The sequence below is a fragment of the Petaurus breviceps genome, unplaced genomic scaffold (genome assembly GCF_028583685.1).
Source record: "Petaurus breviceps papuanus isolate PSGF00001 unplaced genomic scaffold, PetGlider_PUasm1.0 208, whole genome shotgun sequence".
Taxonomy (NCBI): domain Eukaryota; kingdom Metazoa; phylum Chordata; class Mammalia; order Diprotodontia; family Petauridae; genus Petaurus; species Petaurus breviceps.
This window is the reverse complement of record NW_027185852.1, coordinates 11,022,217-11,037,447: the sequence shown is the minus strand read 5'-3', so window position 1 is coordinate 11,037,447 and position 15,231 is coordinate 11,022,217. Positions and strand designations below refer to the sequence as shown.

Sequence of the window (15,231 nt, the reverse complement as noted above, 5' to 3'; positions counted from 1 at the left end):
AGAGAGAGAGAGAGAGAGAGAGAGAGAGAGACAGAGACAGAGAGAGACAGAGAGAGACAGAGAGAGAGAGACAGAGAGAGAGAGAGAGACAGAGAGAGGAAGAAGAAGAAGAAGAAGAGGAAGAAGGGAGAAAGAGAAGAGAGAGAGGAGAGGAGGAGGAGAGACCTTGTTGAATTGAATAGAATTGAAAACATAAGTCACCTCCAGAAACTGACAGGATTTGAAATGTATTCTTAGTTAGATGCATCTTCACTCTGCCCTCATCAGACCCCATCTGCAGTGTTGTACTGAGTCTCAGGTACCATGTTGAGATAGGAGGTTGACAAACTGGAGAGTGTCCAGAGAAAGAACCACAATGGTGTCATTCCAGTCAGTAAGCATTTACTAAGCACGTACTCTGTACCAGACCCTAAATGCTAAGTCCACAAGGTCCTCAAAGTGTGGAGGGCCACTTTCCAGGGCCAACAAATGACATTCTTGTTCAAGTTCGGTCTGTACTTAACAGCCAGCCATGTGTCTTCCAATTTTGAATGTCTGATTCTGTGATCTCGACATGCTTTGCATTACACCAGAACCTTGGTAGAATAGAACAGAACAAAATTATTTTTAGGATCCTCAATCTTGGGCCCCTCCCAAGGGAGGCTATTTACCTAATAAGAGTAATTGTCTTCTTGTCGCTGGCTCTCAAGTTCCTCATTTGTAAAACACAGGTATTGGATTAGATAATCTCCAGGATTCCTCGTAAATTCTAGGATCTCATGAATCCAAAAAGCAGCATTTATATGAAGACGAATACATAGGGTGTCCCCAAAGCCCTCTGTAGCTTGGAAGCCGCACTAAGACTTTTGGGACACACTGTTTCCATTCACTCTTCCATATGAAATGAGATCAAGTGAGGTAATAATGGCACAGAGCCTGGCACATATATAAATGTTGGCTGTTATTGCTACTCTCATTTTTATCTAGTGGTTTCGATCGTTTAAAGTAACCACAAATGCCAGTTAAAACCAGAAGGGGGCAGTAGACCTACACAAAAAATCCTATTTCAGAGGCAAACTCTAGTGAGACATTTAGATTTTGCATTAGGAGGAAGGCCCTTCTGAAACTCCCTCTACTGATTTTCCTGAGGTCTTAGTCTGTAGGGCTTTGTCTTCCTATTTCTGTTGTTCTGCAAAAGTGTGTCTTAGCAAAAATATGCCAAGTAAAAGCAGGGATTCTCTAGTCCCAGGGCCAATCTCATGGCAGGGAGAGATCTCAGAGGGTCTCTGGGGGAGGGAGGGGAGCACAGATGAGGGCTTAGGTGCCTCTCTCTGATTCCTCAGTGAAAATGAGGCAGCTCCCCCATAATGTATATAAAGAAGCATGCTAGAGTTTGAGGCTCCCCTCGGACACTTACTAGCTGTCTGATCCTGGGAAAGTAACTCAGTCTGGGCCTCAGTGTCTTCACCTTTCAAATGAGGGTGAGCACTGCAACTGAGGATCCAGTGAAATCATGTATATAAAGTGGGATTTTTTCCTTGCTCTGTAAAAGGAGTTGCTGTTATTTTATGCTATGTTTAGTTCACAAGTGCAAGCTGGGGCAATGAGGGTCTACATGTAGACAGGTATCCACACTGGGAAGGCCTCTGATTATTGAGTGCATGTAGTGGAGAGCAGCTGAGGGGGTAAGAGTGCTGAAGACCTTGCCAAGTGAAGCTCAGTGGAATGAACTGCGGATGTCTGGCCCTGGAAAGAGAAGGCTCAGGGGTATCCTGAGAGATATCTTTCTGTATTTGAAGGGATGTCATTGAAGAGGGATTTGGTTTATTCTGCTCAGCCCCAAGAGGGTCTTCCTAAGAGCCGTGAGTGAAGTTACAGATGGGTAAATATGGACTTCACTTGAAGCAGATTAAGGAAAACCTGCCCTGAGATGGAGGGAACGCCCTGTCACTGGAGGTCTTCATGCACAGAGAGGCTGGATGATCTTTGGAAGAAATGTTTGTTCAGTTTTGGCTCAGTCTAGTCGACCTCTGAGATGCCTTCCAACTTGGCCCTTCTGTGATTCTATACATTCTATTCTCCAGAGAAATAAGACTATAGGAGAGGTCTGCCCTGCCAGGATCAGCCATTACTAAAAGGAGATTGACACTGCATATGAACTGTTGTCATTCACCTTTTCATATCTTTGCCTCACATCTCTGTAAGAGCTGACAATTACATACCACTTAGCGTTTTCCAACTACTTTGCATGTATCACATAGCTAGTAGTGTCTAAGGTGAGATTCAAATCTGGACCTTTGTGATTCCGAGCCTAGCTCTCCATTCATTACATCAAACTGCCTCTCTGTTGTATTGTGAACTCTTATTTTTTGCTTTATTGTATCTATAAAGTGCACAGATGTCTTCTGGGCATACCGTGGCAGTGATGGGCATTGACTTCACACTGAGATATTTCTACAAAGTTCTCATGGACCTGTTACCAGTTTGTAACCAAGATGGTGGCAACAAGATACGGTAAGCCTGTCTAGTTCCTACAGCCATTGGGCTTAAACACCACAAAACCAAGAGGAATGCAGAAAGGACTTGGGGATCCCAAACATGATGTATAACTTCTCAGAGAGCTTTGATGCAGGGGAGGTGAGGGTGTGCTCTGGGTGTTGACCTAGAGCTTTTCTTTTGGAGATGGTGGTTTTCTCAACTTAGGCATGACCCTCTATGGCATAGACTGGAAGATAGACATCATCTCTGGTATAAAGTATATCTGTGCCAAAGGATGTCCCAAAGTTTCTGTTCCATTAGAAATCAGACATTTCTGGTGAAGACAAGGGTTCCCATTTCTGTCTTTCTTGGGTTGTTTTTGTTGTTAGACCTAAGGAGATCAGAAGCCTCTGAAGGCACTGTTCCATTTCTGAAGAAAGGAAGTCTTTGCCTTCCAGATATTTAAAGGGACATCTGGAATCAGGAAGATTCATATTCCTATGTTCAAATCCAGACTCAGATACTTGCTAGCTGTGTGACCCTGGGCAAGTCACTTAACTCTATCTCAGTTTGTTCATCCTTTAAAATGAGCTGGAGAAGGAAATGGCAAACCATTCCAGTACCTTTGCCAAGAAAAGCCCAAACAGGCTCCTAGAGAGTCAGGAGAGACTGAAATGATTCAACAACAACAAGGGACAAGAAGTCTTCCTTGCTTTCTCATAATAGTCTGATGGCACTAGCTGGCACACATGGCTTGGACAGCAGTTGCTCTGGCTCTTGTCATAAATGAATTTCATGATACGATCTCTGGATGTAATTGTATATATTTAGGTCTATATGCAGAGGGAAATTGTGTGTGTGATTGGCTTAAAAATTTAGGAATGCAGATACCTGGCTCCCTTCCTCTACATTTCTTTTGCATTCAGCTTTCTAAAAGTTGTCAAATTGGGATAATGCTTTGTATTGCTTTTGATGGGGATGGATTCCACTTATATTAGTGTTCTGCATAACACCCCATTCCAGTTTCACATCCTGGGACATGCACCTTGTCAGCAAGAAGGATTTTCTTCAAAAAACAGCTGGCTTTGCCTTTCTTCATATTCCCAGAACTTAGCACAGTGCCCGGAATACAGCAGGCACCCAAGGAATGCTTGTTGACTTGACTTGCCTTGACCTCAGGAGCTTAGATCTATGTAGAGTCTTACTTTTCAGAGTTGACAGGAAGCTTTGTTTTTTGACTCTCTTGACCCTTGCTTGATGACTGAGGTATGTGGCTTTTCTTGTTTTGGGAGCAGGTGCTTCATCATGGAGGACAGGGGTTATCTGGTGGCCCACCCAACGCTCATCGACCCCAAAGGCCATGCTCCTGTGGAACAGCAGCACATCACACACAAGGTATTGGTTGTGAAGGGAGGTGAAGCTCATTCATTCCTACACAAAGCTGCCAAACACCTGATATTCCTCAAATTTGTGACTGCCCTGAGGAAGAAGATTCCGGGGCGATGGGGAGGATAAAATACCAATTCTCCTGCTTATCATTAAAGACCCTTCACCATCTAATTCCCCTTGTCTTTCTAGGCTGCCCCTTGTCCACTCTACACTCCATTGCTGTTCCCCTTACAGAACGTTCATCCCCAATCTCTGGTCTCTGGGGCTTTGCATAGGCTGTGCCTCTTTCCTAGAGTGCTCACTCTCCTTGCCTCTACCTCTAGGACCCCCCCCAACTTCTTTCAAGTTGCAGTTCCTGTTACCCCAATGATTCTGCTTTCTGCATTGCCCTGACTAGAAGGACTTTCTACTCCCCTCCACGTATTTTTCTATTTCCTTATCTGTGTCCATGTTTTCCCTCAAGTAGAAGGTAAGTTCCTTGAGGGCAGAGGTTGCTGTTTGTCATAGTTTCCCTGGAGGCCAGCACAGCTCCTGCCACACATGGTAGCCATTTGATAAATGCTTGTTGAAGTGACACAGCTGATCAGCTCTTTTCTTCCACCTCCTAGGAGCCGCTGGTGGCAAATGACATTCTGAACCACCCCAATTTTGTCAAGAAAAATCTGTGTAACAGTTTCAGCGACAGGACCGTGCAGAGGTTTTATAAATTTAACACTAGTCTTGTGGTAAGTGAGCTCCCACCCCTCCCATTCCCCTCCAACAGGCCGTGCAGCAGACACACCTGGACAGCAGGCTTTCTGCTTTAATTACAGGTTCCATTGCCTTTGTTTTGTCAGGATTTCTTTTAACCCTTTGCTATCTTTTGTTCTAGTCTTTTCTGCAATTGCTCAGCCTCTCTTAATGTGGAGGAGCTCAGCTTTTGGGTAGGCATGGTGATGGATGGACGGGAACTAGGCTACAGAAAACTACAACCCTTTACATTTGACTTTGGGTGGAGCCCTGGACTGGGAAGAGAGGCTTCCGGTTTTCCTTTCTAGTTAACTTTGTTTAGGTCCATATTAAAGCTAGCTTGCCTCCTCTAAAACACACACTAGGTGACAAGATGGGCTAGTAGGCTCAGGGACTTGGAGAAATTAAGTGCTAGATACACCCAAAGTTCAATGTTGGCTGATGCCCAGTGTGTTTGATCAATGAGGTAGCTAAATCAGCTGCATCAGTTTGGATTTGGAATCAGAAGAGCTGGAGTTGAATCCCTAACCTTCAATTTGCTAGTTTCATAAACTTCGGCAACTTATCTCATTTCTCTGAGCCTCAGTTTCCCCATCTGTAAAATGGAGATAATACTACCACTACTACCCCTTTGAGATTAATTGAAGAAAGTATTTTTTAATTATTAAAAAAAGCAATTATTTTCTCTCCCACAATTTGAATAATAAAGAGAGAAGAAAACCCCATATCAAGCATCTTGCGAAACACTTTCCTACATTGACCACATCCCTCCTCCCTTCCCTTTGAGCCCATCACTTTTCTAGTTATTATGTTGACAGTAGTCTTTATTGGGGCCTTTTGGTTTGGCATCAATGGTCATTTGGGGATCTATTGTCCCTCTCCCTTCCCCAGTCAAACTTCCCTTATAAGAAAGAGAAACAGATGTTAAGCTAAGACAACAGGAGAGTGAGGCCGTCTGGTCAATCTGTTGGATTCCTTCCCTGCTGACAAGAGAGGCTTCAATTTCACTGTCTCTTCTCTGGGGCCACTCCTGGCTCCCTCTTAGTTTTCTCGTGGTTTACATTGTTCAAATACATTGTCTTTATATTTCCGGCGCCAAGAATATACAGCAGACATTTAATAATGCTTCTTGGCTGACCAATTAGTTATTGTAGTGTCTATATATGTTATTCTTTGAGTTTTACTTAATAATGAATAATAATAGCTAATTATTAATAATAATATTCCTCTTTCAGGTTTGCCAAGTGCTTCCCATATATATTGTCTCAATCTGAACCAGTTCAAATAAATCTTGGGCTCACTTTATTATTTCAGGAAAGGAAATAGTCCTTTCTAGGCAAGAAAAACAAGTCTCCTCTGGTTGGTTAGGGCTACTTTTTGAATAGACTTCATTGATTTGCCCAGATCATTGTTATGGAAAGGCAGCCAGTTTGCTAAAGAGAGGCGGTTAACAATTGGCGCTAAGTCATCAGATAAAGTTAGCGGCTAAGTGTCTGCCCCGCCAATGAGATTATATTTGTAAGCCTGGCACCCAGTAGGTGTTTAATAAAAGCTTGCTTTCTTCCCTCATCCCTTCTCCCCCAGAAGCAAGATTCCCCTTCATTTCTGAAACACCTTGGTTCTTCTCCAGGGGGATTTGACAAACCTTGTTCACGGAAGCCACTGTTCTAAATACCGGCTGACGAGAATTCCGGGAACCAACGCTTTTGTCGGGATAGTGAATGAAACCTGTGATTCTCTGGCATTCTGCGCATGCAGCATGGTGGACAGGCTCTGTCTGAACTGTCACAGGTAAGCAGGGATCAGAATGCCCCCCAATTCCCCCCAAACAAGGGGGCTCCTACTTTTTCCTGCTTATAAACATAGATAAATAAGGGGATACCAGGCATTTTTAACAAGACCTCGGCATGCAGGATCAATGGAATCTGGGGGATGATGCTGGAGGAGGGAAATACATTGCCCTTTGAGCACATCTGGCCTGCTGCAGCTAACTTTGTTCAAAGGCAGATGTTTTAACTGTGTGTATTGAAAGAGAAGTCATGTGATGTAATGGACAGAAAGCTGGGCTTGGAGTCAGGAAGAATTGGGTTCAAATCCTGCCCCTGACACCTACCAGCTGGATGACCCTAGGCAAAGTCTGTTAACCTCTCAGACCCCCAGGCTTCTCTCTAAGAGTAGAAGAGGCAAGTGATTACCTTGCTCATCCCCCTTCATTCTAGTGCCTTCCCTTTTTATTTCCAATTTCTCCTCTAGATAGCTTGGTTATACACAATTATCTGTGTGTTGTCTCCCCATTAGACTGGGAGCTCCTGGAGAACAGAAATGGAGTGTTGCCTTTCTCTGTCTCCTCAGTGCTTTGCATAAAGTAGGTGCTTAATAAATGCTTATTGAGAGATGGATCTGCATCAGCAGAAGGGAGCTTCCACACCAGGATTTCCATTCAGATGAACTCACAAATCACATTTCTACCTGTCCCCACCCCCAAATATTTAAATCCCTAATGGTTTTAGTAACTGGCCTGGCACCCTTTAATTTATCCTGGAATCTCATTTTCCCTTTGTATATCATGATCTGAAGTTTTTTGCTGACACTTTGTGAATGGTCATTTTCATTTTTTTTCAAGAATGGAACAGAATGAATGTGAATGTCCTTGTGAGTGCCCTCTGGAGGTCAACGAGTGCACAGGCAACCTCACCAATGCCGAGAACAGGTAAAAATGAATGGGGCGGGTTGTGCGATTGGCTGCTTTGGGGAGGGGTGGGGGAAAATGATTCATCCTAATGATGTATCCATCTGATGAGCAGGAGCTTAGATGAGGAGGGCAGTGTCTGAGGAGGGTGGTATCTTAGGATCACCTAGTCCAAGTTCTATGAGCCTCACAAATGCTTCAAAATGAAATCTACCTCCAGGCTTTGCAGTGAAGAGAACTCAAGGCATTTACTACATATATGTCATTTGAAAAGTTAAAGCTCTTACTTACATGGCAACCAGTTCATAGATGTAGAGGTGGAAAGAGCCCAACAGGTCATCTAGTCCAATCCCCCCATTTGAGGGATGAGGAAATCAAGGTACAGACAAGTAAAGTGGGTTGAACTAAGAAAAGGGAAGGAGCCAGCACTGAGATACGGGTCCAACCAGGACTGGAACGCAGGTTCTCTGATTCCAGATCCAGCCAGGACAAAAACCCAGATCCTCTTTTGTCCAGAGCTGTCCAGGACTAGTACCTACATCTTCTGACTCCTGAGCTAGCCAAGACTAGAACCCAGGCTCCCCAGTTCTGGAGTTGGCCAAGACTAGAACCCCACCTCCCTGATTCTGGGGCTGGCCAGGACTAGAACCCAGGCTCCTTGATTCTGGGGCTGGCCAGGACTTGAATCTGGGTTCTCTAACTCCAGAACCAGCTCTTCCACCTGAACCTGTCATTTCCTTAGTGCTCTGAGTTCTATGGAGTGATTTCCTCCCAACTCTGTGAGGCAGATAGTACCAGTATGTCCAGCCTCATTTAATTGATGAAGAAATCAAAGGCCAGAAAGGTTCAGGGACTTTCCTGCTACTATACAACTGTTGGAATTTGAACTCACCTCCCAACCCCAAGTCCCATATTTAATCAGCATTCATAGAACATGCTTTCAGTACATTTGCCATGGCTAGAAATTCACCCATGTCTGGGGAGATGGGGCCTGGTTGACTGAGGGGAATAGTGTATTTCTTATGACTTTCATGCTTTCCCTAAATAGAAATCCAAGTTGTGAGGTCCACCAGGAGCCAGTGACATACACAGCCATTGACCCTGGTTTGCAAGATGCCCTGCCCCAGTGCGTCAACAGCAGATGCAATCAGAGGATGGAAAGTGGGTAAGCTGCTGTCCGTGCTGGCTCTAGGTACATTCCAGACCTGCTGAGCTGGAGCCTATTAAGGGAACTGGTTTAATAGCCAGCAGGCGGCCTTGTCAGCCAACCCCTCCCCCACCACAGGCGGACAATGTCTCCTCCTAATATTTGGAGGAATGTGATGCAGCGAGAATTATAAGCTATTTTCAAGACCCTCTGAGGTTGCCTGCTTAGGTCCAGCGCTGTATAAGACATTTCATTCTCCTTTGCTAGGTACTTTGCTTGTTATGGGATTATTGTTCCAGTGACCCCAGAGGTCATCTGCCTCAACACTCTCATTTCACAGATACCGAAAACTAAGGCTCAGAAAATTAAATGACCTATATAAGCTCGCGTAGGTGGTAAGCATCTGAGGCAAGATTTGAATCCAAACCTTTAGCCTCGAGAAAGGAGTAAAGGAATAAGAATTTATCAAGTGCCTGTGTACCAGGCATTGTGCTGAACACTTTACAGAGATTATCTGATCAGATCCTCACAACAGCCCTCAGAGATAGGTGTTATAATCCCCATTCTAGAGTTGAAGAGACTGAGGCATACAGGGTCAAGTGACTTGACCAGGGTCACCCAGCTAGTAAACATCTGAGGTCAGTTTGGAACTCAGGTCCTTCTGACTCGGGGCTCCTAGCTGTTCCAGAGCCAGCGCCCTGCCGAACCATGCCTATTGGCCATTATTACCCATACCTCATTACCATCCAGTGGATAGAAGGAAAATCAAAGATGGGAAAGCTGACCATCATTCAGTTTCTCACTCAGAGTGGCTGGAAAGGAGGCTGATGGCAGGAATCTAGTTGTTAAGCTTCAAGAACTCGGCCCCTACCCTCAGGCAATTTTCATTCTCCTGGAGATTGCAGGGAGCCGGGCTTTGCATCCTCCCTCACCATCAGTTTCCGGATGCTTTTCTTGCCCCCAACAGTTATCTGCCTTCAGTTTCTTCTCTCTCCTCTGCTCTGAGCTGAGAAACCATATGCCAAGTTCATTAGAATTCTCTCTGAAAAAAAAAAAGAGCTAAAGTTATAATGTTCAAGGTTAGCCCCAGAGAAGGAATGAGGGTGTGCACCTCCCTCTCTTCTTTTCAGAGGTGGGGAACTAGGGACGTAGAATACGGCATATGCCATCAGATTCTGTCAATGTGTTCCTTTGTTAAGCTACTTTTTCTTTTTCTTCTTTCTTATCAGTGAGTAGGGAAAGGAGAAGGAATATATTCAGAATGAAAGTGATTTAAGAACAAAAGACAGCAATAAAAATTAATTTTAAAAGTTATATTTGAAGTAGAGAAAAAGAGGCTGAATGGGAGCCCAGAGATGCTCTCTGAGGTCACTTTAGTACATATCATCTGACTTCCATTTTCTTTACATCTGGGTCAGTGAATGGCACTCCTCAGGAATGAAGCCCCTTTCTGTAGTACTGAGATGGAGAACTCCCACTGTGTGGTCTGAGGAGCCCTCAAGACCCTAACAGGGGTTTGTGAAATCCAAACAATGGTTATAGCAATACAAAGACTGCTGTTAGAATTAGTAAGATGATTCATTATTAGTATATTCATATTAATAGATTTATACCTGCTAATTATTATTAATATTGTTGTAGCAATACAGAGATAGGATTTGCCTATTAAAATGCTCTTCCCTCTTCCAAATACATATGTGTGTGAAATGAGATTTTCTTCATTTTCTTTAACCAGAACAACATAGTGCAAGCAATTGAATGCAGGCACAGATATGAGAATCTGGCCATCTCTTGTTTGGCCAGACATTAAAATGATTTGCAAAAACATATAAAACAATGCCATTCTTCTCAACAGATTGGTTTTTTCTTGTTTGGAAAAATACAGTTTATTAAAATATATTATTTTCGGGGCGGCCAGGTGGTTCAGTGAGTAAGAGCACCGGCTCCAGTGTCGGGATGACCTGGGGATCAAATCCGGGCTCAGATACTTAGCACCACAACCAGAAATAATAATTGGCCATGTAACCTTGAGCAAGTTATTTAACCCTGATTGCTTTAAAAAAAAAAAATATATATATATATATATTATTTACGTTAACATGCAGTTGGTTTATTATTGTTGTTTTTGAAGGATTAATAGATATTTTTAAGATTATCAGCTTTAATTTCTTATATGATAAATATCAATATGGAACACACATAAGTAAAAGGCCTTGGGAATCCTCAATGATTTTTACAACTGCAGGTGTCCTCAGACCAAAAGCCTCAAGAGCTACTACTTTGGTCAAAAAGGGACTTGGGAGGCATCCACTGTGACCTCCCTTTGAAGGTGAGGGAGCTGAGGCTCCCTTAGACACATCCCAGGACTAACCAGATTCCACAGGTAATAGTGGCCGAGGGAGACTTTGAATCCAGGTCCTCTGTCTGGAGAGCCCGGGTTCTTGGCACCATGCTATGAGTCAGCGAGGCAGCGTAGGCAGCAGGGTCTCTTTGGAACAGTGTGCAAGTCTCAGTAACACTCGCCAGCCACCCCCAAGGAGAAACATGGAGGCAACGGTTCCCTTGAACAGTAATATTTCACACCCCCAAGCACCAGAGATTAGAGTGGGGAGGGGGGAAGCAAATGTGGACCTGCAGGGTATTTTCATCTCATGGAGTAGTGAAATGAAAACTTTCCTTTTCTGTCAGGGACTGCTTTGGGGTGCTGGACTGTGAGTGGTGTATGGTGGACAGTGATGGCAAGACCCACCTAGACAAGTCATACTGCGCACCTCAGAAGGAATGCTTCGGTGGAATTGTGGGGGCCAAGAGCCCCTATGTGGATGACATGGGTGTGATCGGTAAGGCCTCTGCTTCAGAGCCGCGAGGCAGAAGGCGGCATGAGTGCTGCCATCTGACGCTGTCAGTCTCGCCTACGTGACGGGGATGACATTTCAGAATGAGCATCTTCCCTGTCTCCTTAATCCCCTCTCCCAGCTGCTTTTGGCCAAGGCCCCCCCAAGGAGCAGACAATTGCTTCCCCAGCTGGTGGCTTCTAAAGCAGGGGGAAAGAATGAGACTGAGGCCATCTGAACCTGCAGATTCTTATAGATGGGATTTTCTGGTGCAGAAAACTTTATCGGGCTGGCCAGCAAGCTCCTTGGGAGCCAACCACATAGCAAGAAAGCTAATGAGATCTGTAACTGCATTGGGCCAGGCCTCGAGTGAGAAGGAGAGAGGAGATAATCTCCTCCCAAACACACATACACGCACACCTCTGGGCTCTGAGCTGGCTGGACCACGGCTGAAGCCCGCAGGCAGTCTGGGGGACATTCCAATCAAAGAGACAGATGCCTTTGGGTTTCCTTTTTTATCAACACTCTGAACTTAAATATTGGCCTGCACTAATTGAAAAGACTATATAAAGAGGATAAAGGTTGAAAGGAAAGGAGATCTAAGGTCCAGCTGATTACTTTTCTCACCAATCTGAAATTAGTCTCACCCCAGGTTTAACTGGAGGGTGAGGAAAATGGTGAGGAAAGAACAGGATTTCAGGCAAGAAATCGATTTCAAGGTCATCTGGGTATGCACACCCTCTTATTTTATAGATGAGGAAGGTTGAGGCCCAGAGATGTTGAGCCACTTGAGCAATATAACATATAATAGGAAGTAGGAGGAGTTCTAAGATTTGAATCCAAGCCTCCAAACTCCAGTTCTCTTATATTATACTTCTGTGGTTGCTTAGTCATTTTTTTTTCAGTTGTGTCTTACTCTTGGTGACCCCATTTGGGGTTTTCTTGGCAAAGATATTGGAATGGCTTGCCTTTTCCTTCTCTAGCTCATTTTACAGATGAGGAAACGGAGGCATACAGGGTGAAATGACTTGCCCAAGGTCACACAACCTAGTAAGTGTCTGAGGCTGGATTTTAACTTTCCTGACTCCAGGCCTGGTGCACTCTCCACTGTGCCACCTAGCTGCCCCATGACACCATACTACATTGCTCTTTTTAAAGTTACTCTGAATCCTTATCATCAGATCTTTATTAAATAACTGCGGTGTGCCCTGCACCATGCTAGGCACTTGGGGTATGAAAGCCAAATGAAATAACCCCAGCATTCAAGTGCAGCGAGGAGGATACAACATGGACATGTGTAAATATAACACAAGGAAGGAACATGGCAAAGGAGGGGTCTGGCGAAGTTCTCTAGGAGAATGTGAGCAGGTCTCAGTGCACATTGTGGCAAGGAAAAGAACAAGGCAGAGCCTCCTCCCAATGAGGGCACCCTGAGGGGGAAGGCACCCTGAGGGGGAAGGCACCGATGGCTGTGCCAGAAGGACGACTGGTTGGTAAAACTGAGCATGTTTAACCTGGGGAGATGGGAGGCTTTGGGGGTACATGATAGCTGTCTTTAGGGAGAGTTTGCAAGGAGAGAGATTTAGGCTCAGTGAATGGAAAACAGTTCCTTACAGCCCTAGATTCGGCAATTCTAGGGCTCCCATGTAGAAAAGGCATCAGACTTTATTCTGCCCAGCTCCAGAGGGCAGACCTTGAGGGAAGTTAAAGGAGATGACTTTTAGCTCATGAGAGGGAAGTACTTCCTAAGAAGAGCTTTCTGAAAAATGGAGAGGGCTTCCTTGGGACGTTGATGCTCCAGGGGATTTGGGGCAAAGCCTGGCTTACCACTTGTCAGTGATGGGGAGGGAGTCAAGTTTCTGGCTCATGGGCTCAAGCTCTAGAGTGAGAAGAGTCACCTGCTCCCACCTGTATGCAAACCATGGGAGTTCTTAGCCTTTGTTGGGTCATGTCCCCCTTAGACAGTCTGGAGAATCCAGACTGTGTTTTTAAATACACAGGATTATAGTGGAAGCCAATTCCATTGAAACACAGTTATCAAGTTCTTTTTTTAAAATAAGTTCAGGGCCCCTGCTATAAGAAATAACTTCTCTAATTTCCCTGGCAAATAGACAGTCATCAAGCTTCCCGTTAAAAGTCTCTCATGACAAGTGACCTCATTGTCTCCTGAGACACTCCCTCACACTTTGGGACAGCCCTAATTGCTGAAAAAGTTTCCCTGACATCAAGACCAAAGGTGCCTTTTTGCTCTGTCTCCACATTCACCTGAATTCCATCTTCTGGAGCCAAATAGCACCAGCCTAATCCCTGCCCCCACAACATTCCTTCCAATAGATGAAAACAACCACCCCCATCCTCCCATGTCTTCTCTCCTTCAGGGTCAACGCCCACATTTCCCCACAGCCCATCTTCATATTCAGTTCTTGAGGAGCACTGCCATGACTGCCCTCCTGGCTACTCCCCAGCTTGTCAGTGCCCTTCCTAAAATGTGATCCCAGAAGGGAATATAATATTCCAGATGTGGTCTGACCAGGGCAGAGTGGACAGGGACTCTCATCTCTCTAGCCCTGAAGCCAATGCCGCTCCTTATATAGTCTAAGATCACATTTGCCTTCCTTGGCCATCATCTCCCACAGTTAATCCCCATTGATCAATCAACCACCAATCATTTATTAAAAATCTAACCTATGACAAAGTGGCAAACTTTGGTTCTGGTACCATTGAACCTGCAGCCTGCTCACTGTAGTCCAGGACGAGGGAAGACTTGAATCATTTTCAGAATGGAAACGGGCACACTTTTTCTCAACCTAGCTTTGGGATGTTAATTTTTGTGCCCCCAGTTTAAGACTTTACATTGATCCCTCTTAAACTAAGCTAGACCTGGCCCAGCCTTCTAGCCTGTCAAAATATGGTGACATCCTCAGTCTCATTCCTGGCTCAATTAACCAACAAAGCTCTTGCTGGGGATTTTTAGTCCTTTAATTACTTTCCTCACTCAGCATCCCTCCCTGTCCATTCTGCTGCCCCTCCCCCCTTGTTACTCTGGGCTACCAGCAAGGTGGTCCTGCAGTTTACATTGAGAGCCACCAGCTGACTCTGATATCTTGTTGACTTGAGATATTCTTTGATCTTTTCTTTTCTTTCTCTCTTCTGCTCCTTCCTTTGCTTCTATGACATTTATCTGTCGTCTGTTTTTTAACAAAGGTGATGAAGTGATTACTTTGAACATGGTCAAGAGTGCCCCCGTGGGACCAGTTGCTGGGGGGATCATGGGATGCATCATGGTACTTGTCCTGGCCGTCTATGCCTACCGCCATCAGATTCACCGCCGAAGCCATCAGCATATGTCTCCTCTGGCTGCCCAGGGTAAGCTAAAGGCTCTCACCCAGTCCCCTGATAATGCTGAAGGCTTCATCCAACTGCCCATACACCCCAAACAATCCCAGAGATTAGCCTCTCAGACTGGTCCAGGGAAAGCTGTAATCAGCATACCCAGTTGTTCCAGACTTAAACATTTAATTAATGTCTGGGAGTAGGAATAACCAGTAAAATTGCAGTACCCATGCTGTGGGCCTGTTTTCTAGGCAGATGCAGATGTTTACCTGCTTGATGTCTGGTTTTGATTTTTCCTTTGCATCTTCTCCTATTTCCTTTCAAGTGTGAGTCCCATGAGCCTTTGCTGAGAGCTTTATTTGTTTTTTCCAGAGGTTGCCCAGCATCTTGTCCCTTCTCATTTGGTGCCAATAAGCCCTTGACAGGCCTCTGCTCGGGCTAGGCAGAGATCTCGAATACCACCAGAAGCATTCTCTGCACTGTCCTGGGGAGAAAGGTGCTTCCCGTGCTATTTGCCAGGCTGGTGACTCAGAACATTTGGGCATCATGTCTCCCCAGACTGGCAGACCTCTTGTGGTGTATCTTGTTATTATGGGTATCTACTGCTGGGCATCTTATTTAAAACATGACTGCATGCTGTTGATGTGATTAGC

The 15,231-nt window shown here is 44.9% G+C and overlaps 1 protein-coding gene across 1 annotated transcript in view; it reads left to right on the top strand.

Annotated features, from left to right (window-relative positions):
• The window catches only part of LOC138165266 (VWFA and cache domain-containing protein 1), a 244,373-nt gene that overhangs the window by 214,745 nt on the left and 14,397 nt on the right, over positions 1 to 15,231 (top strand). Inside the window, exons 17-24 of the mRNA XM_069093410.1 lie at positions 2,371 to 2,493; positions 3,753 to 3,852; positions 4,455 to 4,571; positions 6,206 to 6,366; positions 7,199 to 7,285; positions 8,313 to 8,429; positions 11,100 to 11,251; positions 14,450 to 14,611. Coding sequence (XP_068949511.1) covers positions 2,371 to 2,493; positions 3,753 to 3,852; positions 4,455 to 4,571; positions 6,206 to 6,366; positions 7,199 to 7,285; positions 8,313 to 8,429; positions 11,100 to 11,251; positions 14,450 to 14,611 — 1,019 coding nt within the window. The remainder of the gene's footprint in view (positions 1 to 2,370; positions 2,494 to 3,752; positions 3,853 to 4,454; positions 4,572 to 6,205; positions 6,367 to 7,198; positions 7,286 to 8,312; positions 8,430 to 11,099; positions 11,252 to 14,449; positions 14,612 to 15,231) is intronic.